Source organism: Bufo bufo, chromosome 9 (genome assembly GCF_905171765.1).
Source record: "Bufo bufo chromosome 9, aBufBuf1.1, whole genome shotgun sequence".
Lineage (NCBI taxonomy): Eukaryota > Metazoa > Chordata > Amphibia > Anura > Bufonidae > Bufo > Bufo bufo.
In genome coordinates this window covers 223,289,709-223,314,551 of record NC_053397.1, presented here as the reverse complement: position 1 = coordinate 223,314,551, position 24,843 = coordinate 223,289,709, and the positions used below count along the sequence as shown (strand labels likewise).

Genomic DNA, 24,843 nt, shown 5'->3' with positions numbered 1-24,843 from the left:
GTCCCTGCACTGAGGACAATGAAATAGAAACGTCCTTTCTCCTCTGTCAGGGAAACATAGGATTCCTGGAGGATTCCAGGTCATGGCCATTTGCACATGGGCCCTCTGCCTTCAGGGGCCCAGAACTATGGTTAGGTAACCCATACAGAAGCAATGAGCACTAAGCACGCGTGCCCAGAAGTTGTGCCAGACAATGACGCCCAATCTGCACTGCACCCGCATAGCACCTTGACCCATGGAAGGATGCAATTCTGCACTCACAGCATGCGCCATTCTTGGCCTTTTTCCATTTGAGATTTATCGTCCATAAAAAAGGGTCTGGGGAAAAAATGGATGTCCAGATACGTCCGAGCTTAGTCAACAGAAATCAGAACAGCAGTCTGAATCCGGCCTTAGGGTAGGACCTAACATCTGCATTTACAGGGGGATCCATGGCAGAAATCCAAGGCCGGCATTGTGATTTCTGGCGTGGATATACCACAGGTCCGCACGTGGACTAATCATTAGATGCAGAATGTATTTGCTGAGCATAGGGATAGGATTTTCACCTAAATCCTCATCAAATCCTGCCTATATGAACATACCCTTAGGGCTCTTGCACACGAACGTGTGCGCCCCGTGGCCGTGCTGCGGGCCGCAATGCACGAACACCGACCGTGGGGCAGCCGCAGCGGATCGCGGACCCATTCACTTTAATGGGTCCGCGATCCGCCCGTTCCACAAAAACATCGGACATGTTCTATCTTTTTGCAGAACGGAAGTTCGGAACGAAACCCCGTAGCCAACCTGTGGCTCTCCAGCTGTTGCAAAACTACAATTCCCACCATGCCCTGCTGTAGGCTGATAGCTGTAGGCTGTCTGGGCATGCTGGGAGTTGTAGTTTTGCAACAGCTGGAGGGGCGCAGGTTGGCCAGCCCTGCCGTAGTGCTTCCGTAGGGTTCCGTTCCATGCTTCCATTCCGCATCTCCATATTTGCGGACCCATTCAAGTGAATGGGTCCGCATCCGTGATGCAGAATGCCCACTGAGCAGCGCCCGTGTATTGTGGATCCGCAAATGCGGTCCGCAATACGGCCACGTAGCGCACGCGTTCATGTGAAAGAGGCCTTAGTTAGAAGACAGGCTGAAGATGTAATCATAACCAGAATCACTAGGTGCTTTATAAACCCCAGCCCTGGTTCTGAATGCGGGGCCCTTCAGCGTCCATCTATAAGAAGGGACCCTATATAGAGGCCCCTCCTTCAGTTTATGGATATTCTTCTTCTCACTTTTGGGTTGTGCTCATTCCCTCTTGTAACGTAAATCATCTTTCCATGTAATTCCTGCTGAGCTTGTGCTTATACACACCAGCAATATAAACAAGCAGAGCTGCAGTGTAAAGCATGGGGAGGGGCAGAGCAGCAGATACTACATGAGACTCCAGTAGTCAATGCAGCTAATCTGGAGTCACAGTCGGCCTCAGGAATATAACTACTAGGGATCTTCGTGGAACGTGGCTGCTGGTTGGTAGGTGGCTGAATATTTAGGATTTCTGGGTTGAGGTCTGTACCGTGCCGTCTGCGTGGCGCTCAGGATAATGGAATATCAATAAGCAGTGATAGCGCTAATAGTATACCCTAAGCCAGTGATTTCCAGAATGTACTCCCCCGCTCCCCCCCCCCCCCCCAATAAAGCTGTTTTTAAAGTTACAAGTTGTTGGGGCATGCTGGGAGTTGTGGTTGCACAGAACCACAGGTTGGAGAGTACTGCCCTGGAGGAAGCAGATCCTGACGGTTGAGATGGATTGAGACATGAGCCTGACAGCAACTCTCTGAGGACCAGTTACACATGTGCAGCGCAATCATTAACGTAATGTGTGAATGGGAATTGAGAAATCCCCCTCGGTGACTGGATCCGCCTGTTACCGAGAGACAAACATCCTCCACCATTTCCATCAGCATCCACCAGGCCCCTCCGATCACCTCCAGACCCCTCTGCGTCTCCCCCCCAGTCCAGCAGCTCTTATCCCTAAAACCAAACGATCAGACATGTTGAAATCCAGCTGTCCAGTCCTCATCTCCCCGGACATCTGCCGCCAGGAGGCCGTCATATTCAGACAAATCAGCACGCTGAGCTGGTCTCTCGTCTGCCCTGAGATGTTCCCTCTCTCTACGTCAGTCCCTTTAATGGAGTAACATTACAACTATTAGGCCTCTTGAACACAAACGGGGTTTTTTTTCCGTTTATGGTCCGTTTTTTGTGTTCCGTATACAGAACCATTCATTTCAATAGGTCTGCAAAAAAAAAAAGGAAGGTACTCCGTATGCCTTCCGTTTTCGTATTTCTGTTTTTCCGTTCCGTTCAAAGATAGAACATGTCCTATTATTGTCCGCATATCGGGGGCCAGATGTTCCGTTCCACAAAAAAATGGAATGCACACGGATGTCATCTGTATTTTTTGCGGATCCGTTTTTTGAAGACCGCAAAATACTGAATAAAGACATACTGAGGCCTAACAGTGCTGCTGGGCACCAGCCACTGATGGGTTAATAGACAACCCACGTAGTTAGAAGACTAATGACAGATCCTCCAGTTATTGCTCCAGAGAGCTGCTTATTAATGCGTCTCTCCGGCCTCTGGAGAGCGACAATTTCTAAAAAGAGCATCGCGTTTACTGTTTTCACACTTCAGCGTTTCCCCCGGAGCGCGTTCCTCGCTGCTGCTTTTCCCGCTAAGGAGCATCCAGGGAGGATAGTCGAGCGATACATTTCTAGTACAGAGGCCTCCTGGATACAATGTATCATTTCAGAGGCTCATTGCACACATCCAGCAGGCCTGACCGGCTGCGCGGCTCCACGCGTCTTTATGTCTCGACCGCTGCACGACATTTAAAAACTATGCCACAAAAAACAATCCTATAGATGTCAGAAACTGAGCCCTGACTGATCACAGGGACTCAGACCGGATCTTGTCTGGTGCAGACACTTTTGTCTAACTTTATATCGGCTGTTAGTTGGCTTAAAGGGGTTGTCCCATCACAAACAATGGGGGCATATCGCTAGGATATGCCCCCATTGTCTGATAGAGGTGGGACCCGCATCTACAAGGAGAACGCAGCGGAGAAAGTTGAGGAGGGCGCACTGCGCATGCACAGCCGCCCTCCATTCATTTCTATGGAGTCACCGAAAATAGCCGAGCGCTGGCTCGGCTATTTCCGTCGGCCCCATAGAAATTAATGGGAGCGGTGGCCACACATGCGCAGTGTGCTCCCATTCACTTCAATGGGGGAGGCGGGGAGCTGCGTCTGGTGGTGGACGGACCCCGGGAAACCCAGGGTCCTCTAGCCACAACTCTCCCCGGCTCCGTTCTCCTTGTAGGTGCGGGACAATGGGGGCATATCGCTATGTCTAAGATGGGATAACCCCTTTAAGCCTCATTCACACGTCAGTGTTCAGTCAGTGATTTCCATCAGTGATTTTGAGCCAAAACCAGGTGCGGTTCTAAACACAGATCAGGAGCAGATCTCTCCCTTATACCTTATGTCTGTGGAGGCTCCAGTCCTGGTTTTGGCTCACAAGCTGGAATTGCGGAGCCAGAATCTAGGAGCGCTCACATTAGTGAATGTGGACCGGTGTAAAACAGCTTGGGCTAGTCAGTGCATGGAGTGGTACCTTGTACCCCAAACATCCCCACCTCGTGGTGTATTGCTTTATGTCTTATATATGTTGGGGGTCATTTGCAAAGATTGTGACGCTGGTTTTTGGTGTAAAAAAAAAAAGTCGTCAAGGGAGTGGCGGGGGCCGGCCCGGAGCCAGGACATCAGCCCCAGCAAATTTACTGAGAACAGGAGCGACACTTTATAACTACAGATACATTGTATATACTGTTACATATAGTAGTCGGAGGCTGGAGTGACACTATAACTACAGATACATTGTATATACTGTTACATATAGTAGTCGGAGGCTGGAGTGACACTATAACTACAGATACATTGTATATATTGTTACATATAGTAGTCGGAGGCTGGAGTGACACTTTATAACTACAGAGACAATGTATATACTGTTACATATAGTAGTCGGAGGCTGGAGTGACACTTTATAACTACAGATACATTGTATATATTGTTACATATAGTAGTCGGAGGCTGGAGTGACACTATAACTACAGATACATTGTATATACTGTTACATATAGTGGTCGGAGGCTGGAGTGACACTTTATAACTACAGATACATTGTATATACTGTTACATATAGTAGTCGGAGGCTGGAGTGACACTTTATAACTACAGATACATTGTATATACTGTTACATATAGTGGTCGGAGGCTGGAGTGACACTTTATAACTACAGATACATTGTATATACTGTTACATATAGTGGTCGGAGGCTGGAGTGACACTTTATAACTACAGATACATTGTATATACTGTTACATATAGTGGTCGGAGGCTGGAGTGACACTTTATAACTACAGATACATTGTATATATTGTTACATATAGTAGTCGGAGGCTGGAGTGACACTTTATAACTACAGATACATTGTATATATTGTTACTTATGGTAGTCGGAGGCTGGAGTGACACTTTATAACTACAGATACATTGTATATACTGTTACATATAGTGGTCGGAGGCTGGAGTGACACTTTATAACTACAGATACATTGTATATATTGTTACTTATGGTAGTCGGAGGCTGGAGTGACACTTTATAACTACAGATACATTGTATATATTGTTACTTATGGTAGTCGGAGGCTGGAGTGACACTTTATAACTACAGATACATTGTATATACTGTTACATATAGTAGTCGGAGGCTGGAGTGACACTATAACTACAGATACATTGTATATACTGTTACATATAGTAGTCGGAGGCTGGAGTGACACTTTATAACTACAGGTAGATTGGTTGTTCCTGCTGGACTTTGTAGTCTCCCTCCAGCGGCAGGAGGGTGTGGTGGGGCGGCTGCCTGCAGGGAGGGTGTGCTGCCTGCTCGGCCCTGCCTCGCCGCTGTTCCAGTTCAGAGCCCTCCCTAATTACCAGCAGGCAGGATCTCTGTTTGCAGAGTGCAGTTGAGTCACACGGGGTGTGGTTACCCAGATCTCCCTCTCTTTCTCCTTCCTTCCTCCTTTCCCTCTTTCACGCTCTCTCTGTCAGGCTTGGGAGTGTCAGGGATCCCCTTCACAACCTCAGGTAAGCAACTTCTTCCAGATCGCCAAAGTTGGCACCTGAGGGCACCGGTCCGGCTGGGAGCCATCGGTCCCATGAGGTGTGTCAATGGGTAACAGGCCCATGACTGATGCCGGGCAGGAGGTGGTTAAGCGCGAAGTGTGTGCATGTCCCAGCCGCTGAGGGTGCCAGGCACAGGGTGGAGGGACGCTCTCTCTGCCACCCCCTGCACTCTTGTCTAAAGTCTGTCACATCTGGAGTGTTTTGTGTGAGCCTATAGAGCGAGGAGGGTGAGGCGGGCGAGAAAGGGGAAGGATGGGTGTGATCGTCCATGGTGAAATCAGGTGCTCGAGGTGGCAGGCGGTGGAGCCCGAAACTTCACAGGAAGACTGGAGGAGCATTTCTGGACAGATGTAGCAGAGTTTACTTTGTCATTGAAGCATCCTGACCATCCTCTGAGTTCACGTCACTCAGTAGGTTTTCTGGCAGTCCTATGTAAGGCGGTAGATAACGCAAGGTGAGTATGAGTCTTGTGAGATCACCGGGCAGGAGGCATCTTGTTTGAGGGACTTTCTTGTGCCCTCAGCAGTTGGTAATTATGTAGGGGCCCTGAGTAGGGGAGGCTGCGCCCAGGACTTGTGGGCGAGGTGGAATGTCAAGCGATCTGCAGAGACCACCCCACATGTGAGGGGACCAACCTGCAAAGTCCTAGAACCAGGGACTATGAACTCCGGGGAGGGGGAGGGGAGCCGTGCCTGAGCGGACTTAAGTCCTTTGTTAAATAGTGACTCTTGAGAGGACATTGCATCTTTGGGTAAGTAGGTGAGAGGTGAAGGTAGGTGATGGCCTCTGCGTACGACTGTGGGTGTGATCAGGAGGGGACGGTGGCTGGTGGTGCGGCTTGTCACCCGGTGACGGGGTGTCTCATGTGACTGTGGGGTGGTATCTGATGTGCCGTCTCATGCTGCGTGATGTCAGCAGGGAACACGCCTGTCTCTCATTTGTCACTAAAGGACTCGTAATGTTATGGGTCTCGTGAGGTCAGGAGCTGAGAAACGCTTCCCCTCCGTTTCCTTCCTCCGCATCGGTCGCCGACATCAGTGGAAGCGGAGACAGAGTCGCCATTATTTCTGTCTGCGTTTCCCTAGCTGAAAATCAAGCGCAGCAGAGTTCGGATGAGGCTTTAGGGCTCATGCACACGACTGTATGTATTTTGCGGTCCGCAAACAATACGGATGACGGCCCCTGATAGAACATCCTATCCTTGTCCGTAATGTGGACAATAATAGGACATGTTCTATTTTTTGGCGGAACGGAAATACGGACATACGGAAACGGAATGCACACAGAGTAACTTCATATTTTTTTTGCGGACCCATTGAAATGAATGGCTCCGTATACGGTCAGCAAAAAAAAAAAACGGAGCGGACACGGAAAGAATATACGTTTGTGTGCATGAGCCCTTAGTCCTCTTGTACATGAACGTAAGGGCTCCATGCCCATGGTGCGGGCCGCATGCGACAGTTCCGCCATACACAAGTCCCCAGCCGTGTGCGTTCTGCATCAGAGATGCGGACCCATTCACTTGAATGGGTCTAGAGATGCGGTACGGAACCCCACTGAAGCACTGCGGAGTGCTTCTGTGGTGTTCCATTCCGTGCTTCCGTTCTATCTTTTTGCGGAACGGACAGATCGCGGACCCCATTCAAGTGAATGGGTCTGTGATCCACATGCGGCTGCCCCACGGGCACGGATCCCTTACGTTCGCGTGCAAGAGGCCTTAGGCTGGGTGCTCCTTTAAATTGTAAAGCTAATTGGGGTTGTGCCCTCTCGGACTGTCTCTAGGGAGTAAACTGGAAGTCTTGGCACCCGGGTGTGCACTGTGGGCGTTTCGTCACCTTTCCCTTCTATAACAATAAAAAAGAATAATCTGGGTGTGAACGTGTGGCGGTGATTGTACACGGACCCGGCCCTCTGCACAACAACAATGGGGCCAACACCTGGGGTTAGAAGCCCCGCTTAACCCTATAGGAGCCAAGCTGGAGATGACCCCTAATTATAGGCACCCATTGTGAGGCTAATGTAAGTTTTGCCCATCAGATGTTTTAGGGCAGAATGTGTCGGCCGAGTTCTGATAATAAAGGAGTGTTATGGGCGCTGGTTTATCTGATAGAATCCGCGGACCAGCGCTACATGATCAGGAAATTCTAAATTATTGAATGCAAAACTGGAGGAATGATGTAGGTCTGCCAAGGGATGCCGTGGAACCCGCAGGGCCAGTCAAGTGCCAGGCTGCTCACTAGCTACTGTCTGACAAGCAGAAACATGTCAGCAGCGGTGACCTACCTCTGCCAGGGACTGGGTAAAGAGCACCGGTGACCTACCTCAGCCAGGGACTGGGTAAAGAGCACCGGTGACTTACCTCTGCCAGGGACTGGGTAAAGAGCACCGGTGACTTACCTCTGCCAGGGACTGGGTAAAGAGCACCGGTGACCTACCTCTGCCAGGGACTGGGTAAAGAGCACTGGTGACTTACCTCTGCCAGGGACTGGGTAAAGAGCACCGGTGACTTACCTCTGCCAGGGACTGGGTAAAGAGCACCGGTGACTTACCTCTGCCAGGGACTGGGTAAAGAGCACCGGTGACCTACCTCTGCCAGGGACTGGGTAAAGAGCACCGGTGACTTACCTCTGCCAGGGACTGGGTAAAGAGCACCGGTGACTTACCTCTGCCAGGGACTGGGTAAAGAGCACCGGTGACTTACCTCTGCCAGGGACTGGGTAAAGAGCACCGGTGACTTACCTCTGCCAGGGACTGGGTAAAGAGCACCGGTGACTTACCTCTGCCAGGGACTGGGTAAAGAGCGGCCGTGAGGGTTGAGGGATTGGTGGATGTGATTCTCTTCTATTATGTTCTAAGCCCCTCTGACCACACTGCCTCTAACTTTTAGAAATGAAACCCCCCTCACTTCAGCAAATGGCATTTATCATGTAGAGAAAGTTAAAGGGGTTATCCCATCACAGACAATGGACAGAGGGCGCACTGCGCATGCGCAGCCGCCCTCCATTTCTATGGGGCCGCCGAAAATAGCCGATCGCTGGCTCAGCTATTTCCGTCTGCCCCATAGAAATGAATGGGAGCGGGGGCCGCACGTGCGCGGTGCGCTCCCATTCACTTCTATGGGAGCACTGCTTGGTGATGGACAGACCCCAGGAAATCCGGGGTCCTCCAGCCACAGCTCTCCCCGCTCCGTTCTCGTTGTAGGTGCGGGTCCCCCATTGTCTGTGATGGGAATACCCCTTTAATACCAGGCACTTACTAATGTATTGTGATTCTCTATATTGCTGCCTAGCTTCATTTTTCCATCACATTATACACAGTTTGTTTCCATGGTTACGACCATCCTACAATCCATCAGTGGTGGTCTTGCTTGCACATTATAGGAAAAACCATTGGCCTCCCCTGGTGGCCGGGACCGTGGGAGCGCACATGGGCCGGTGTTCTATATTTTGCAAGCACGATGACCACTGCTGGATTGCAGGGTGGTCGTAACCATGGAAACGAGCCGTGTGTAATGTAATGGAAAAAGGAATCCAGCCAGCAATGGAGGCAATATGGAGAATTACAATACATTAGTAAGCGCCTTGTATTAACTTTCTCTACATGCCACTCGCTGAAGTGAGAGGACCCCTTTAAAGGTGAATTCACATGCGGCAGATTTGTTGCAGAAATTTCTCATTCATCTGAATGGCGCTTGCAAAATCCATGCCCTTACTGCAGACACAACCCCAATGACACGTATCCCCGCCATACTTTCTGCCGGATGACACAGCGACCCTACAACCGCTGACACCAGCGTGCAGATTGAGCAAGTAATACTGACCCCTCCATATGTATCTGAGCTGAGTTTGTTTGCAGCAGTTCTCGCTTTACTACACCTAGCGATTTTTCGGCAGATGATCTGGCGGCAGATCGTGCTGTCTAATTAGAATCTGCTAGACAGGATAGGGACGAGTGATGGCCTAGTGATCGCTTCTCTCCATACTGCGGAGGAGACCGCGCCATGTAATAGCAGTGGTCTCCTCTAGAAGGCGATTGCTGGGAAGGAACGCTTTTGCTCGATCGGCCTGTGTAATACAGGATGGAAAGCAACAGGGGACAATGGATCCAGCGAGATCCGGACCTGACAACTGCACCCACCTAAATATCAAGATCGCACCTGATTGGCTAGTCTTAAGACCCCCATACACTTTAAGCTATTGTGCTGCAGGCGGAAAGTCCACAGTGTAAGGCCTCATTCACACGTCCGTGTTCGTGACGATGTCCGTTCTGTCCTTGAAAAACCACTGACTGAGCATGGATTCCATCAGCGTTGTGTCTGGTTTTTTTACGGATCCATAGACTATATTGGGCATGATGGATCCGACTGATGGTGATAAATCAGATGTATGATCATTGGGTACGTGTACTGTCCGTGAATCACTGATGTCTGGATAAGGCCCAAGGTCCATTCACATGTCCGGATCCTTTCCGCAACGTCGCAGAACGAATCCGGACCCATTCATTCGCTATGAGGCTGGAAGAGGTGGGGATTGCACACAGTGTGCTGTCCACCTCCGCATTTCCGGAGCGCGGCCCTGATCTTCTGGTCCGCGGCTCCCCCAAAAAAATAGAACATGTTCTATTCTTGTCCGCAATTGCAGTTCTATGGGGGGTGCTGGCCGGGTGTATTACGGATGTGTGAATGGACCCTAATACAGTGGCAGCAAAGTGGAATATATGGCGACAAGTGGCGCGCTCAGACCGCATAATGAATGCAGGAATTTGACATCCGCAGCGTGGCGCTCCTTTCTGTCCATTATAATGCAGAGTGAAACCTGTGGCAAATCCGAATGGATTTTTTTGTGCCACGTGGCTGCGCCCTGCAGAGCGGACGGTAATGAGCTCATGGTACTGAACGGCGCCCCCGGCAGGGCTGTAACCGCTCCTTTAGGACTTCACTGCGTCATTATCTGTAAGATAAAAAGTTGAAAAGAACTTGTCGATAAAACCAATCTGCAGATAACGTCCGACGCATGACACATTCTCCTGCGCAGCTACCGATTACTGCCTCAGAGATAAGTGCAGCCGCCATCACTGCGGGTTCACGGCTTCAGCGTGAGAAGCCTATGAAAGAGACGCCACAGAACCACTGAAAGGGTTAATCAGACTGCAGGTTGTTATAGATGGGTATAATGTGCCAGCTCTCCCAGGAATAACTAGCAGAGGAACGTCTCCTGCTGGGGCGGAGCTCCTTGCCTGTGGGCGGAGCCTAGTCCAACTGACACTTTGTAGCAGTCAGTATCCAACGACTATAGACACCACCTGGCTGCAGTGAGGTAGCGGCTGCTCGGGGGAGGGTCTGGGGAGGGGGGGGGCATATTATATTAGCTGGCATTGATATACTCATTATTATAAGTGTGTTGTTGTTCTTCTGTTCCGGGAGGATCCTTAGGATGAATAGAGCATCATTGCTTGATTGGTGGGGGTCCAGAATCATGAAGAAGGGGCGCAGCAGCTGTGCCCGGTACTACAGCTTAGTCTGAGTCAGGGATGCCCAAGCTGCGCCCGTCCAGCTGTTGCAAAACTACAACTCGCAGCATGCCTGGACAGCCTACAGCAGGGCATGGTGGGAGTTGTAGTTTTGCAACAGCTGGAGGGCCGCAGGTTGGGCATCACTGGTCACAAGTCATGGGCGACTGTACCTGCCCCGTCACTTGTAGCTAGCCACGCCAAGCACCGGTCAGATTTGTACCTGTTCCAGCAAATAAAATATAAATATATGCAAACGAGCCTCTAGGAGCAACAAGGGCGTTGCCATTACACCTAGAGGCTCTGTTTTCTCTGCAGCTTCCACGCCCTTTTGCACTTTAATTGACCGGACAAGGCCGTGTAAACATTATAAAGCCTGGCCCCGTCAATTAAAGTGGCGAGGGCGTGTAACTGTAAGGCCTCCGTTGATCCTAGAGGCTCATTTGCATATATTATAACATCATTCTCAGCAACGCGGACACATCTGAACAGGGCCCAACACAGACGCACATGTAACCGGTCAGCCAGTGCCATGGGGACTAATCAGATGTCCTTTAAAGAAACCTGACAACACAGGACAGAAGGGATCATTAATTACCTGGCAGATCCCGCGCCGGTCCTCCCAACACGTGATCGCTACAGCCAGTCACTGGCCTCAGGGGCGCACCCCGGTTACACGAGTAGCTGCACGTGGATTAGCCTAATTGAATGGGGGCAGCAGATTCCTTGGCAGTGCAAAGTGCAAACTGCGCCACGGACGAAGTCTAAGGGTCAGCCCCGCGCTTCTGCCACATGTTCCAGTCCAGTGGTGCAAGGCATATTTCTCTGCTATGTGATGTGGATTACAAGGGCACCGTGTGACATCACGTGTTCCTGCGGCTTCACGTCCCCGTGGTTCTGCTGTAGCAAACATAAAATGTCGCAGCCCCCATAGGTAATACCAGCGGCGGTCACAAGTGATTTGCAACAATCAAAGCGCAAAATAAGAGGGCGTCGGGTGGTACCTGCAAAAGGATTGTGATTCCAGACTGGTTGCCTTTTTTCCCCCGGATATCAGCCTTTTCCGTGGCCACCGTTTTCGTGGCACTTCTCCCTTACTGACTCCGGCGTCACCGCCTTGGTTTCCTTTCCTTTCCTTCATGTTCTTGAGTCTTTCTGGGATCGTTGCTCTGCCATCATCCCTCGTAATCACTGCTTGTAGTCGGAGCCATGTGGACATGTAATGGCCTGTTGTCACGTCACTACTTTTCCATCATCTCAGGATTGCACAAACATGGCTGATTGCTTCCAGACCCACTCACAGGTCATGTGTGGTATTGCCGCTCGGCCCCAGACGCCACCTGTGAAGGGTGTGGAGCTGGTCCTGGAAGGAAGCGGCCATGTTTCCTAATCCTGACGGCCCCTTTAGGCCTGAGAAATCCTATGAAGCAGAGAGGTGAATGTCCTGTACCAGACCCCTGACCTTGCACTGTGCCGTATCGACCTACAGATGTAGCAAAGCTGACTTTGTATGCAAAATATTATATATTGATACGTCCTCTCCAGATAAGAAGAGACAAATGACAAACTCCACTCTGCTAGACTGACCAGCTCCAGCGTCCAGATCTGTACAATCGTCTGTCCTTTATCATAATGCCACCTAAATACCACTGACAGAACTTCTGCTTCTCACGCGTTTCAGGTCAAGACAGTTGTGAATAATAGTGGTTGACAAGTGCATCTGCACATACGGGATGAAAGTGAATCGCTCGTGTGCATAGTAGGATCGCTCTGTTCACGGCTCGGCTGTTCCTACACTCCACTCCTGGGCCCCACAGGAAAGCTTCTAACCGGGCCCCCACTAACCATGTGTCATTTACAATACCGGCATCGTCTTCTGTGGCAGAGAGACCTTTGGCCCCCCTCAGGCACCAGGGCCCGGGTGTGACTGCCACCTCTACCTACACCCCTGTCCCTGAGCATTGGGGCCCCCATGTTACCAGAAGCTCTGCCCCCCCTTATAACCACATGACCATCTAGTCCCTCTCTAACATAATGGGAGTTATAGCTTTGTAACCACTGAAATGCGTTAGCTGTTAGCGTGAGATTTGGTGACAGCGCTGATGGAGGAGCTGTGACAAAGGGCGGCACTGACAGCATGTCCAGGTGGAGGTGACTTGCTGGTCTCGTTCTTGTGACATACACCCAGCTGCAAGTGACAGCTCTGTGGCTGAGCAGGGTGGAGAGGAGAGACATCCCCTCCAGTCCCGGGGACGCGCCGCGCAGCCGCCATGTACAGACAGGCCTTGGGATCAAGTCTGGTGTCAAATAGGAAAATGCAAAGAGTATAATTACAGTGAAGGTAGAGCGAGCGGACGCATTTCACGCTGACATGATGGAGCGAGCGGACGCATTTCACGCTGACATGATGGAGCGAGCGGATTCATTTCACGCTGACATGACCAGACCAGGGAGGGTTACTGGACGTAAGGATCCCTTCTGGGGTCGTTTAAGTGTCAACTGTAATGTCATTTTTAGGTGACGGTGATGACTGGGGGGTTGTTTCCCCGTCGTGCTGGATAGTACAAAATACGACGGGCTGCGTCCAATCTTCGGAGCTATGGACGGATTTCCCCCCCCCCCCCTCCCCATGTACGTGCAGCTTAGTTATTGGAAAATACGGTCTGCCACATTATAATATATTTTCGAGATCTCTTCTTACTGTCCATGAATGAACATTTTTTACTTTGCAGCATAATACAAGGAGTTGCATGGACAGACAATGAACGGCACTTTCACACCAGCGTTATTCTTTTCCGACATAGAGTTCCGTCCTAGGGGCTCAATACCGGAAAAGAACTGATCAGTTTTATCCCCATGCATTCTGAATGGAGAGCGATCCGATCAGGATGCATCAGGACGTCTTCAGTTCAGTCGTTTTGACTGATCAGGCAAAAGAGAAAACCGCAGCATGCTACGGTTTTATCTCCGGCGAAAAAAACTGAAGATTTGCCTGAATGCCGGATCCGGCATTTTACCCCATAGGAATGTATTAGTGCCGGTTCCAGCATTCAAAATATCGGAATGCCGGATCCGTCCTTCCGGCCTGCGCATGCGCAGACCGGTAAAAATGTGAAAAAGATACACGACAGATCCGTCCTTGCAATGCATTTGTGATCCATCCGGATCCATCTCACAAATGCTTTCAGTCAGCGGCAGGTCAGCGGATCACACTGCCGCAAGTGTGAAAGTAGCCTAATGCTTCACACGGCTGAGAGTTTGTTACAATTGTATCCAGTGTACCCACTCTGGGCTGTAGCCTGATCACCTGCACTGACACAGTGTAACAAATAATCAGGGCAGGAGAGAGTATTGTGCTGATGATGTATATTTTACTTGCATACAAGTGTAGCAAACCCTCAGCTGTAAGAAGTATTACGTCTAGATAGATTCTCACCCTGTGGATGAAAGCTGTAATGTCTGTAGTGTACATACCTAATGCTTCTCTCAGCTGAGGGTTTGTTACAGTTGTATCCAGTCTACACCATCCTCTGAGCTACACAGCAGTACATATCTCTCTGCTGTGTTTATGATTTGTTACAATGTATCAGTGCAGGTAAAATGCATCAGCCTTGAGTGGAGGTGGTTTACAGATAATGATCTACACTGGATACAATTGTAACAAAATCTCAGCTATGAGAAGCCTTTCTTCTATATGGATTCTCGCCCTGTGGATGAAAACCACAACATCTGCGCACACCCAACACTTCTCTTAGCTGAGGGTTTGTTACAATTATATCCATTCTTCTGGATACATTTTTCCGGCATTGATACATTGTAACAAACTATCAAGACAGGAGAGGTTTGCTCTGATGTGTTTTCCTGGATATTGGGTCGGCCTCTGGGCATAAATTAGAAGGTGTCCATTTGCCGACAGCAAGCGGAGATTTTGAAATGGTAAAAAATAATACAGAATGTGAGAATTTTACAGGGCTTTTCATGGTCCCTTGATCTCAGCCGTATCCGGTTTCCTGCCTCTGTGTCCCTGTGTGGCGCCCCTCCCTCGCCCGCCTTGTCTCTGATCATTTGGGATGATTCTCGCCTCCCTCTGCATCTATGTGACGGCCGCTCTTCACAGATCAGGGGCGATCAGATCAACTCGCCTTAGCCGTACACCATGAGACAAGGAAGCGGGGGGGCAAGTGTGGAAATGAGGGCGCCCTGTATGGGGCAGATTAAAGGGGTGCGCCTGAGCATTCATGACTATGTACAGATAAATACAGAGCAGCGAAAATGCAAATCTACATATTCTGGGAGACCGGTTGTGATATCGTCTGATCTTCAATATATATATTCGATTTGCCCCCCCCCCCCATTCACTGACATCAGGCAGAGGTCTTACAAGCCTACTCTCCGGGACGTTTGTCTTGGATGGGCTGCCACTTGTTTTTGGGGGGCTCTTGATGGGCATTAGTCCTTGTGTGGTTCTCCGGCACTGAGCCGTGTTTGCTGTGTCTTTGCAGGTTGTGAACAGCTGTGAAGATGGAGGTCCTCTCGGGATGGTGGCAGCGCTATGAAGAATTAATGAAGGGAGCAGGTAGGTGCTCTGATGCTCAGTACGGCCCTCCCTGCTGCATATAGCTTTAAGTTCCGGAGGGTCTGACTGCGCAGAGCCCGGCGCAGGTACTGCTATCAAGCGATGTAGATCCTTATACAAATGACAAGCTGCTGGCACCCTATGACGCCGTCACCTGCCCGCCCGGGTGCTGCTCCCCACACACACAGTCAGTGAAACGCGTGGGTTTATGTAATGATCCTCCCTGAATCTCTAATTGGGCTTCTTCTCCCCAGACGTCAGTCCTGAGCGCTGTAATTACCTCTCACCCCAACAGTCTTGATGTATCGCGCTCGCTTTTCTCTGCAGTTTAACCCCTCATGCACAATCGGTAATCATCTTGTCTTCCCTCAGATGCCAGAATAGGGCATTACCCCCTCATGCACTCCCCGTTCCTGCCCGCGTCCATCCTGCTGGGCTACGTCTACTTTGTTCTGTCCCTGGGACCAAGGCTAATGGCCAATCGGAAGCCCTTTGACCTCAAGCCATTGATGGTGGTCTATAATTTCAGCCTGGTTGCCGTGTCTGCTTATATCGTATACGAGGTGAGTCGGGCCTTGTGGGTTAGGAGGGGAGAGGGTCACCCCCCCCGGGGTGTGTTCTAATTTCAAGATCTCTACTTGCTGTCATCTTTCTTTCAGGATCTATGCCTTCTTCAGTCAGTGAATGGAAACATTCATGTTTGCTTCAGTTGAGTCCGTGGACTCCAGTCTGATGCAGTTTGCCTGCACTGATACATTGTAACAAGCTATCAGGACAGCAATGAGGTTTGTCTAGATGGGACACAACTGCAACAAACCCTCAGCTGTGGGAAGTGTTGTGTGTACGGATATTCCGGTTTTCATCCACAGGGTGAGAATCCATATTGAAGTAATGCATCTCACAGGTGAGGGTTTGTTACAACTGCATCCAGTCTAGACTATCCTCTTTGAGCTAAAACATCATGAACATAAATCTCCATCCTGTGGTGATACTTTGCTACAATGTATCAGTGCAGGTAAAATGTATCAGTCACCTCTTTACACTCCCGAAAATGGCAAGAGTATCGGGCCCAAAGCTTAAGGGCTTTCTTTCCGTGTTCGTTCCTTTTTTTTTTTTTTTTTGCGGACCATATGCAGAACCATTCACTTCAATGGGTCCGCAAAAAAAATACGGGTTACTTGAATGGGGTCCGCGATCCATCCGTTCCAGCAAGAAGATAGAACAAGTTCTATCTTTTTGCAGAACAGAAGCACGGAATGGAATACCACAGAAGCACTCCGTAGTGGTTCCGTTCCGTACCGCATCTCCGGATTTGCGGACGCATTCAAGTGAATTGGTTGCATCTGTGATGTGGAATGCCCACTGCTGGTGACCCGTGTATTGCGGAACAGCCGTATGCCTAAGGGCTCATGCACACAAACGTATATTCTTTCCGGGGTTTTTGTGGACCGTATACGGAACCATTAATTTCAATGGTTCAGAAAAAAAACGGAAGTTACTCTGTGTGCATTCCGTTTCCATATGTCCGTATTTCCGTTTTACAAAAAAATAGAACATGTCCTATTATTGTCAGAATTACGGACAAGGATAGGACTGTTCTATTAGGAGCCAGCTGTTCTGTTCCACAAAATACGGAATGCACACGGTTGTCATCCGTATTTTTTGCGGGTCAGTTTTTTGCAAACTGCAAAATACATACGGTCGTGTGCAAGAGCCCTTAACGGAAAGTTCTGCAACATACCCTCAGCTGTGAGAAGTGTTGGGCTTCGTTCACATCACCGTTCAGCCTCTCTTGAGCGGAAACCTAGCGGACTTCATTATAGTCTATGGGGTCCGTAGGCTCCGTTATGTGCCGAACCCGTCCTTTCCGTTCTACTGCTCCTAAACTGGGCAGGAGAACGGAAAGCCTGAACGGTGATGTGAACGAAGCCTTCGGTGTGTACTGACCTAGAAGTAATGCTTCTTGCAGCTGAGGTTGTGTTACAATTGTATCCAGTCTAGACAACCCTCTGTAAACTGCCTCGACTCCGGACTGATACATTGTAACGGGACAGGAGAGGGGTTTGTGCTGCTGATGTAAGGCCTCTTTCACACTTGCGTTGTCTAGATCCGGCGTGTACTCCATTTGCCGGAATTACCCGCCGGATCCGGAAAAACGCAAGTGTACTGAAAGCATTTGAAGACTGATCCGTCTTCAAAATGCGTTCAGTGTTACTATGGCAGCCAGGACGCTATTAAAGTCCTGGTTGCCATAGTAGTAGTGGGGAGCGGGGAGCGGTATACTTACAGTCTGTGCGGCTCCCGGGGCGCTCCAGAATGACGTCAGAGCGCCCCATGCGCATGGATGACTTGTCCAATGCGATCACGTCATCCATGCGCGTGGGGCGCCCTGACGTCACTCTGGAGCGCCCGGGGAGCCGCACGGACGGTAAGTATACTGCTCCCCCGCTCCCCACTACACTTTACCATGGCAAACAGGACTTTAGCGTCCTGGCAGCCATGGTAACCATTCAGAAAAAGCTAAATGTCGGCTCCGGCAATGCGCCGAAACAACGTTTAGCTTAAGGCTGGATCCGGATTAATGCCTTTCAATGGGCATTAATTCCGGATCCGGCCTTGCGGCAAGTCTTCCGGATTTTTGGCCGGAGCAAAAAGCGCAGCATGCTGCGGTATTTTCTCCGGCCAAAAAACGTTCCATTCCGGAACTGAAGGCATCCTGATGCATCCTGAACGGATTTCACTCCATTCAGAATGCATTAGGATAATCCTGATCAGGATTCTTCCGGCATAGAGCCCCGACGACGGAACTCTATGCCGGAACAAAAGAACGCAAGTGTGAAAGAGCCCTTAGCTCACATAGGATTCTGTAGACTGGATACAACTGTAACAAACCATCAGCTGTGAGAAGCATTAGGCATGTACAGACGTTCCTGTTTTTTCATAATGCCTCTTGCAACTGGGGGTTTGTTACAGGTGTATCCAGCCTGGTCCAGTCCTCTGTGAGCCAGTAGCGTCGGCAGCACGAATCTCTCTCCTGTGCTGATAGTTTGTCACAATGTGTCAGTGCAGTCCAGGCTGTTCAGAGGGTGGTCTGGACTGAATACACTTGTAACAAACCCTGAGCTGTGAAGAGTATTGCATCAGGACAGGTTTTCACCCTCATGGATATAAGCAGTCTTCCATTCACTGACAGCAAGCAGTGGAACTGAACTGTAGAATATAAAAAGTTTTTTTTTAGGATTTTCCATTACACCCTGGTCACGGGTCTCTCTCTCCTCATGATGTGACCGGGAGCAGACCTTGTGGTTATCAGTCTGCGATAACGTTTACAGCGTCCATAAAGCGATTGCGGCGCCGAAGTTTAAACGATCCTTGTGCATTTATCTCTCTTTGGCGCAGTTCCTCATGTCGGGCTGGTTGACCGGATACACCTGGCGCTGCGACCCCGTGGACGTCTCCGATTCACCGATGGCTCTGCGGGTGAGTGAGGGGATTGTGCGTAGCCTGGCACGGCGGCAATTATTGATCATCCGCAGGTGAGAACGCCAGGAAATCTATAGTCTCTTAGTGACCCTAACAACGCCCTCCCCCTCCTCCGGAGATGGTGCCACCTGCCGCCACCTGCTGGACTTTGCTCTACAAACACAGGGAGATGTTTGATGATCTCCAGCCGTGGTAACCGGTACTAGGACCCTCCCGTCCACCCCCGCCCCAGGGGCGCAGTGAATCACTCTTTACTGGTCCGTCAGCCATTAGGTGGCGCTCAATCGACCCCAGTGTTTTTATAAAGGATCCGCATCTAATTCTTTTATGGAGCCCATAGACTTGGGGTCAAACGAACGAATGGCGGCCGATACCAACAGATGTCACGTGCGCGACGAAAGGCCAAATACATTATTTTTATATATTTTTTGAAAATGTGGTCTTCATTCGGCTTCAGAGGACCTTTCATGGGTTTGTAGTAGGTAAATATCTGTACCTGCGGGGTACCCCCTGCTGTGCTGCCACCCAGCCTGGATTTTTAAATTAGCGCTCCTGTGCCCCGTTATGGCCCCCCGCAAATTTTGCGCTCAGTATGCTAATACTGAGCATTGGAGCAATGGGGAGGAGACACAGTCTCTCTCTGTGGGGGTCTCCTTCTCCCCTGTCCCCTGTGAGAGTTTTTTTCTCCCTGGCTGTGATGCGCTGCGATTGGACAGCGCTACAGCCAGGGGAGAAGGAGACCCCCACAGAGAGAGACTGTGTCTCCTCCCCATTGCTCCAATGCTCAGTATTGGCATAATGAGCGCAAAATTTGCGAGGGGCCATAACGGGGCGCAGGAGCGCTAATTTAAAAATCCAGGCAGGGTGGCAGCACAGCAGGAAGTACCCCGCAGGTACAGATATTTATCTCACCTACTACAAACCCATGAAAGGTCCTCTTTAAGAACCATTTGACAGATCAGTTTTCCGCTTAGGGCTCTGATGTATAGGAGTACCTTCATAGATTGGGAAGGGAGATCAAGTCCTGTCAGGCCACCTGCCCTCGGTTTAGGGGCAACTCTGCTTTAAGGAGGACCTCTCACCTCTCTTCACATGTCTGTTTTAGTAACAACTTGCATTCCCCATGCGATAATAATTCTGGAGCTTCTATTCATATGGCTCTATGTTGTACCATTCCTCTATTATTCCTGCTAGAATTTATGCATGAATTTCTATCAGTATGTAATTATGGTCCAACTGGGTGTTACCAGTTGTAGGTGTCTCGTTGCACAGTCTGACATTGGCCCGCGGTGTAGCTAGGTGTTCCTGCACCCGGGTCAAGGATTCAAGATGTCCCCCCCCCTTCCCCCCTCTCCATGCCACTCAAATTTACATAAAGAGGGGGCAATTAAGCAGCACGCAATTCTATAATTATTTTTACACTAAGCCACTTCTTTTACCTCCGCCCAGTGCATACCTACACTCGCCCAGTCCCACCTAATAAACTCTATCATGGGGTACACGGCGGTACCAATACTCATCCAGGGTGTCGCTGGCGTCGGCGGGATGTCTGCTGGATCCGGAACAAGGTCGCTGTGGTCATAGGGAAAAAAGAATAATCACATAAGGAAGCGATGGGGACTGTCCCCAGTAGGGGGCGCTGTGCTGGTCCTGTAAGACCGAGCCATCCCAGGGTAATCTGTGCTACCACACAGTAATAAAGCCCACATTGTGACCCTCACTGTAGTTATGCCCACCTTTGTGCCCGTCACAGTAGGTATGACCACAGTTTGTACCCCCTCACTGTATCCATGGTCTCCTTGTGGCCCCCAGTGCCCTCTCCATGAAAGAAAATAAAAACCCACAAATACTTACCTGCTTCCCTGATGATCGGCACATCCGGCCGCTGGACACGCTCCCACGCGCACATCGTGCTGGCTGTGCAGGAGGCCGATTCCGGGGCTTCCAGCGCTCCTCCCACAGCGAGCAGCGCAAAAAGCGACCCGAAGGGGGGGGGGGTGTGCGCGGAGACCAGCAGAACAGTGAAGCAGGGAGCGGTCGGCTCGCTGCTTCACCATGGAAATGAACTGCTGGTCGCCCCGTCTGCCACTCCCTTGCCATGCCCCTGCATTGGCTGCACAGGTTGGATAATGTCAGACTGTGCAGGGATGCACCCTCAACTGGTTACACCCAGGTGGACCTTCATTGCAAACTGTTAGCAATTCATTCATAACGTAAATTCTTATTACATGGAGGATGCAAGTAGTTATTACTCACATCAGGAGGGGTGACAGACAGGTCCTCCTTAAATTGAAGCCGAGTCATCTGGGACTGACTGGTTGCTAGGGACTTTCTGTCTGACAACCCCATTGACCTGTTTTGGTTGTTACAATGTATCACTAGGTGTCAGACATAGCTGGGGTGAGATTAATGGGGTTCTTTGTGTTTCCTTCTCCGTAGATGGTGCAGGTAGCCTGGCTCTTCCTCTTCTCCAAGTTTATAGAGCTGCTTGATACGGTGAGTACCGCCATATTCCCTAGAGAAAGACACGTCACGGCGTGAAGGGGTTTGTGCCGAGATTTCAAGTTATTGCCTATCCACAAGATCGGAAATAAGTCTGACTGGTGGGGGTACCCACGATCAGAAGAACAGGGGTCCTGTCCCCCTCCCCCTCTATGGATGGAGCGATGGACGTGTGCTACTGCTACGTTCATCCCACGTTCCACAATCTCCAGCAGTGTCCTAGAGATGAAGGAAGCCACAGCGGACATGCTCGACCACTACAGGAGGTCACGGACCACCACTGATCAGATGGTTCTCTTCTATTGTGTGGATAGGACACGAGTCCAAAACTTGTCGCCCCCGCCCCTTTAATTAAAGGAGGATAAGAAATGAGAGGCCAGCTGTTTAGGTTATTCCTGGGCATGATGGGGGTGGTAGTTGCACCACAGAGCAGCAGGTTATAGATATTATTGGGATATAAATGATGGGAGTGGTTGTTGCACCACAGCTGGAGGTCACAGGTTTTAGGTCCCTGACCTATGATATTCATGATGGGAGTTGTAGATCACTGAGCTAAGTATATGAACGATTAGAGTTGTTGTTCCAGCACAGCTGAAGTGTAACATGTTATAGATGCTAGGGTTATTAATGATGGGAGTTGTTCTTCCACCACAGTTGTAGATCCCTGACCTAGCAATGTAAGCGATGGGAGTGGTTGTTACACCGTGGCTGGAGTCCCACATATTAGCGTTATAGATGATGGGAGTGGTTGTTACACCGTGGCTGGAGTCCCACATATTAGCGTTCTAGATGATGGGAGTGGTTGTTACACCGTGGCTGGAGTCCCACATATTAGCGTTCTAGATGATGGGAGTGGTTGTTACACCGTGGCTGGGGTCCCACATATTAGCGTTCTAGATGATGGGAGTGGTTGTTACACCGTGGCTGGAGTCCCACATATTAGCGTTCTAGATGATGGGAGTGGTTGTTACACCGTGGCTGGGGTCCCACATATTAGCGTTCTAGATGATGGGAGTGGTTGTTACACCGTGGCTGGGGTCCCACATATTAGCGTTATAGATGATGGGAGTGGTTGTTACACCGTGGCTGGAGTCCCACATATTAGCGTTCTAGATGATGGGAGTGGTTGTTACACCGTGGCTGGGGTCCCACATATTAGCGTTATAGATGATGGGAGTGGTTAGAGTCCCACAAGTTATAGATGCTCTGGTTTGGGATATTAAACGATGCATTTGCGATCCGCCACTCTCCAGGGCAGCAGCTCCTTGGCTCCACGTTTCTCAGTTTGCACCTCTTGTCTTCTCGTACCGCAGGTCTTTTTTGTCCTGAGGAAGAAGAACGGTCAGATCACCTTCCTGCACATCTTCCATCACTCCGTTCTGCCCTGGAGCTGGTGGTGGGGGGTGAAGTTCGGTCCAGGTGAGGACTCCAGACATCCATCTTGATCTTGTGAGTCCATCTCTTCTGTTCTTCTTCTGACTGATCTCTTCTCGACAGGGGGTATGGGTTCCTTCCACGCCATGATCAACTCCATGGTCCACGTCATTATGTACTTCTACTACGGTCTGTCTGCTGCTGGGCCACGATTCCAGAAGTTTCTATGGTGGAAGAAACACATGACGGCCATTCAGCTGGTAAGAGCACTGACCGCCATTACCTGAGCTGGTCATCGTACGTCATCGGCGCCTTCTCACCCGCTTCTGTTTTGTCTCTCAGATCCAGTTTGTCCTGGTCTCTATCCACATTACTCAGTATTACTTCATGGATTCCTGCGACTACCAGTTCCCCATTTTCGTCCACCTCATCTGGATCTACGGCACCGTCTTCTTCATTCTGTTCTCTAATTTCTGGTACCAGGCCTACACCAAAGGACGCCGCCTGCCCAAGGCCAGCATCTCCTCCAACGGAGCCGTGCACCAGAACGGCAAGGCCAAGAACGGCAAAGCCAAGAAAAACTAAACCCAGACCAACGCCTGAGATCCCTGAAACCTGTCCCAGGTGGAAACGTGGGAAGATGTTGTCGTTTCTTTTTTTAATTATTCTTTTTCTTAAAACCGAGAAAACCAGCTGTACAATGGCCAGTACAAGCTGCCAAACTGGTTTCCGACTTCAACTGGGGGCTTACACCAGCCAAAAAAAAATAAAAAATTCAAGTGCCTAAAAAAAAAAAAAACTGTATGAAGCAAGTGTGTCTGACGTTCGCCCCGTCTGAGCTCCCTGTTCTCCAGCATCGGAAAAAACAAAAGGGGCCGGCTCCTTCCAAAAACTCCCCCCTCGTCACTCCGTACTGTAGTCCTGCAACGATCTCCAAGAATCCGGATTCCTTTGCATCACATTCCAATATCTCTTGTCACCTGGAATGCGGGCCGGGGAGCAGCTCCTCGTAACTCCAGGCGCCCGGCCTCGCCCTGTATTTTTAATGGTTTTTTGCACTGGGTTTTATTCTTTGTAGACCTCTGTGCCCAGCTTGCTAGAGGTGCAGGAATCCTGAAATACTTGAATATCGGGACCTTTGTTCTTTTTTTTGTTTTGTTTTGTTTTTTTACTGTCTAGGTCATTCTTGTTTGAAGGAGGTGACAGTATTTGTGTAATTTTTTTTTTTTTATGTATTTTAGGTTAAATTTACATGAATTTGCCTGATTTGAAAGAGGGGGAGGAGGAGGGTTGTCTTCTTTCACGCTCCTAGTCCCGTTCACTACACCTCATGCCTTCCTTCACCCCGTGCCCCGTCCATACTGATTGTCACTCATTGCTACATCCATAGTAACACTGTAATGCCGCTGTCCGCCACCTTGGGTGCAGCTTGTGACTCGCCTGAGCCTTGCGGCAGCAGAGGCTGGTTCACCAGGATTAGGGGAGGATTAGCGCCCTAGTAAACGAGATGCTGGCAGCCCAGACAGGAGGAGCTGGACCGGGCCCGGATCGCCGCGTAACTTATCCGCAAGTCTGCCAGAATATTTATCAGTTTTGTGTAATACTATTAATAAAAGAGATTTATTGCACACGGTTTAATTCCAAAGCTGAGGCTGTTGTAGATGATACTGTACCTGTGGTGGAGGCTCCGGGCGGTTATGTACTATGCAGAGAAGATCGCACTTTGTGCCCCCCCAGGTGGAAAGCATTAGCGCGCCGTCTAGTCACAGAGAGGTGCATGCCAAGCAGTCAATGCAAAGGCGTGATCTAGATGGACTTGGATCATATGGGTTCCCTAAGTTGTCTTGCAGTTTTCTGGCTACAGATCTCATCGTGCCCTGAGAGCTGCTGGGAGTTGTAGTTGCAGACCTAGGTCCTAAATAGGTCAAACCGATTTAAACAGCTTCCCCTGGGTGGCTACAGATAGGCCTTAAAGGGGTAGGTCACCTTGCTGAGTGGAAACGACTGCGGGGACGGTAACCTGGGGACTTCCTGTTGGCTGTGATGTGACCACAGCCGCTTGCACTGATTGTAACTCGCCATCAGGGGAATCGGTCCATCCATTTACCCTCCCGACTTCGAGGGGTAACGATAATAAAGCTCGTTCTTCTTCCTGAGACTGAGTGTGAATGGCA

General features: G+C 50.0%; 1 protein-coding gene across 2 annotated transcripts; it reads left to right on the top strand.

Moving 5' to 3' along the window:
- Positions 1-5,105: 5,105 nt before the first annotated feature.
- On the top strand, positions 5,106-24,444 carry ELOVL1 (ELOVL fatty acid elongase 1). 2 transcript variants are annotated; one of them, XM_040407823.1, is made up of 8 exons: positions 5,106-5,187; positions 15,237-15,310; positions 15,683-15,873; positions 18,710-18,790; positions 21,233-21,289; positions 22,609-22,714; positions 22,793-22,929; positions 23,012-24,444. In XM_040407823.1, exons 2-8 carry the CDS (start codon positions 15,256-15,258, stop codon positions 23,252-23,254), a joined length of 870 nt encoding a protein of 289 aa, XP_040263757.1. In that variant the 5' UTR covers positions 5,106-5,187; positions 15,237-15,255; the 3' UTR covers positions 23,255-24,444. The 2 variants fall into 2 exon arrangements, with proteins under 2 accessions (XP_040263757.1, XP_040263758.1); XM_040407824.1 differs by lacking the exon at positions 5,106-5,187 and adding an exon at positions 5,557-5,680.
- Positions 24,445-24,843: the final 399 nt, after the last annotated feature.

What these genes read in the sequence shown, in the direction of transcription:
- ELOVL1 (XM_040407823.1), top strand. Translation starts at nt 15,256, where the DNA reads ATGGAGGTCCTCTCGGGATGGTGGCAGCGCTATGAAGAATTAATGAAG. An exon ending in CTGCTTATATCGTATACGAG is followed by an intron (nt 15,874 to 18,709) that starts GTGAGTCGGGCC and finishes TCTTTGGCGCAG; the next exon opens with TTCCTCATGTCGGGCTGGTT. An exon ending in ATTCACCGATGGCTCTGCGG is followed by an intron (nt 18,791 to 21,232) that starts GTGAGTGAGGGG and finishes CCTTCTCCGTAG; the next exon opens with ATGGTGCAGGTAGCCTGGCT.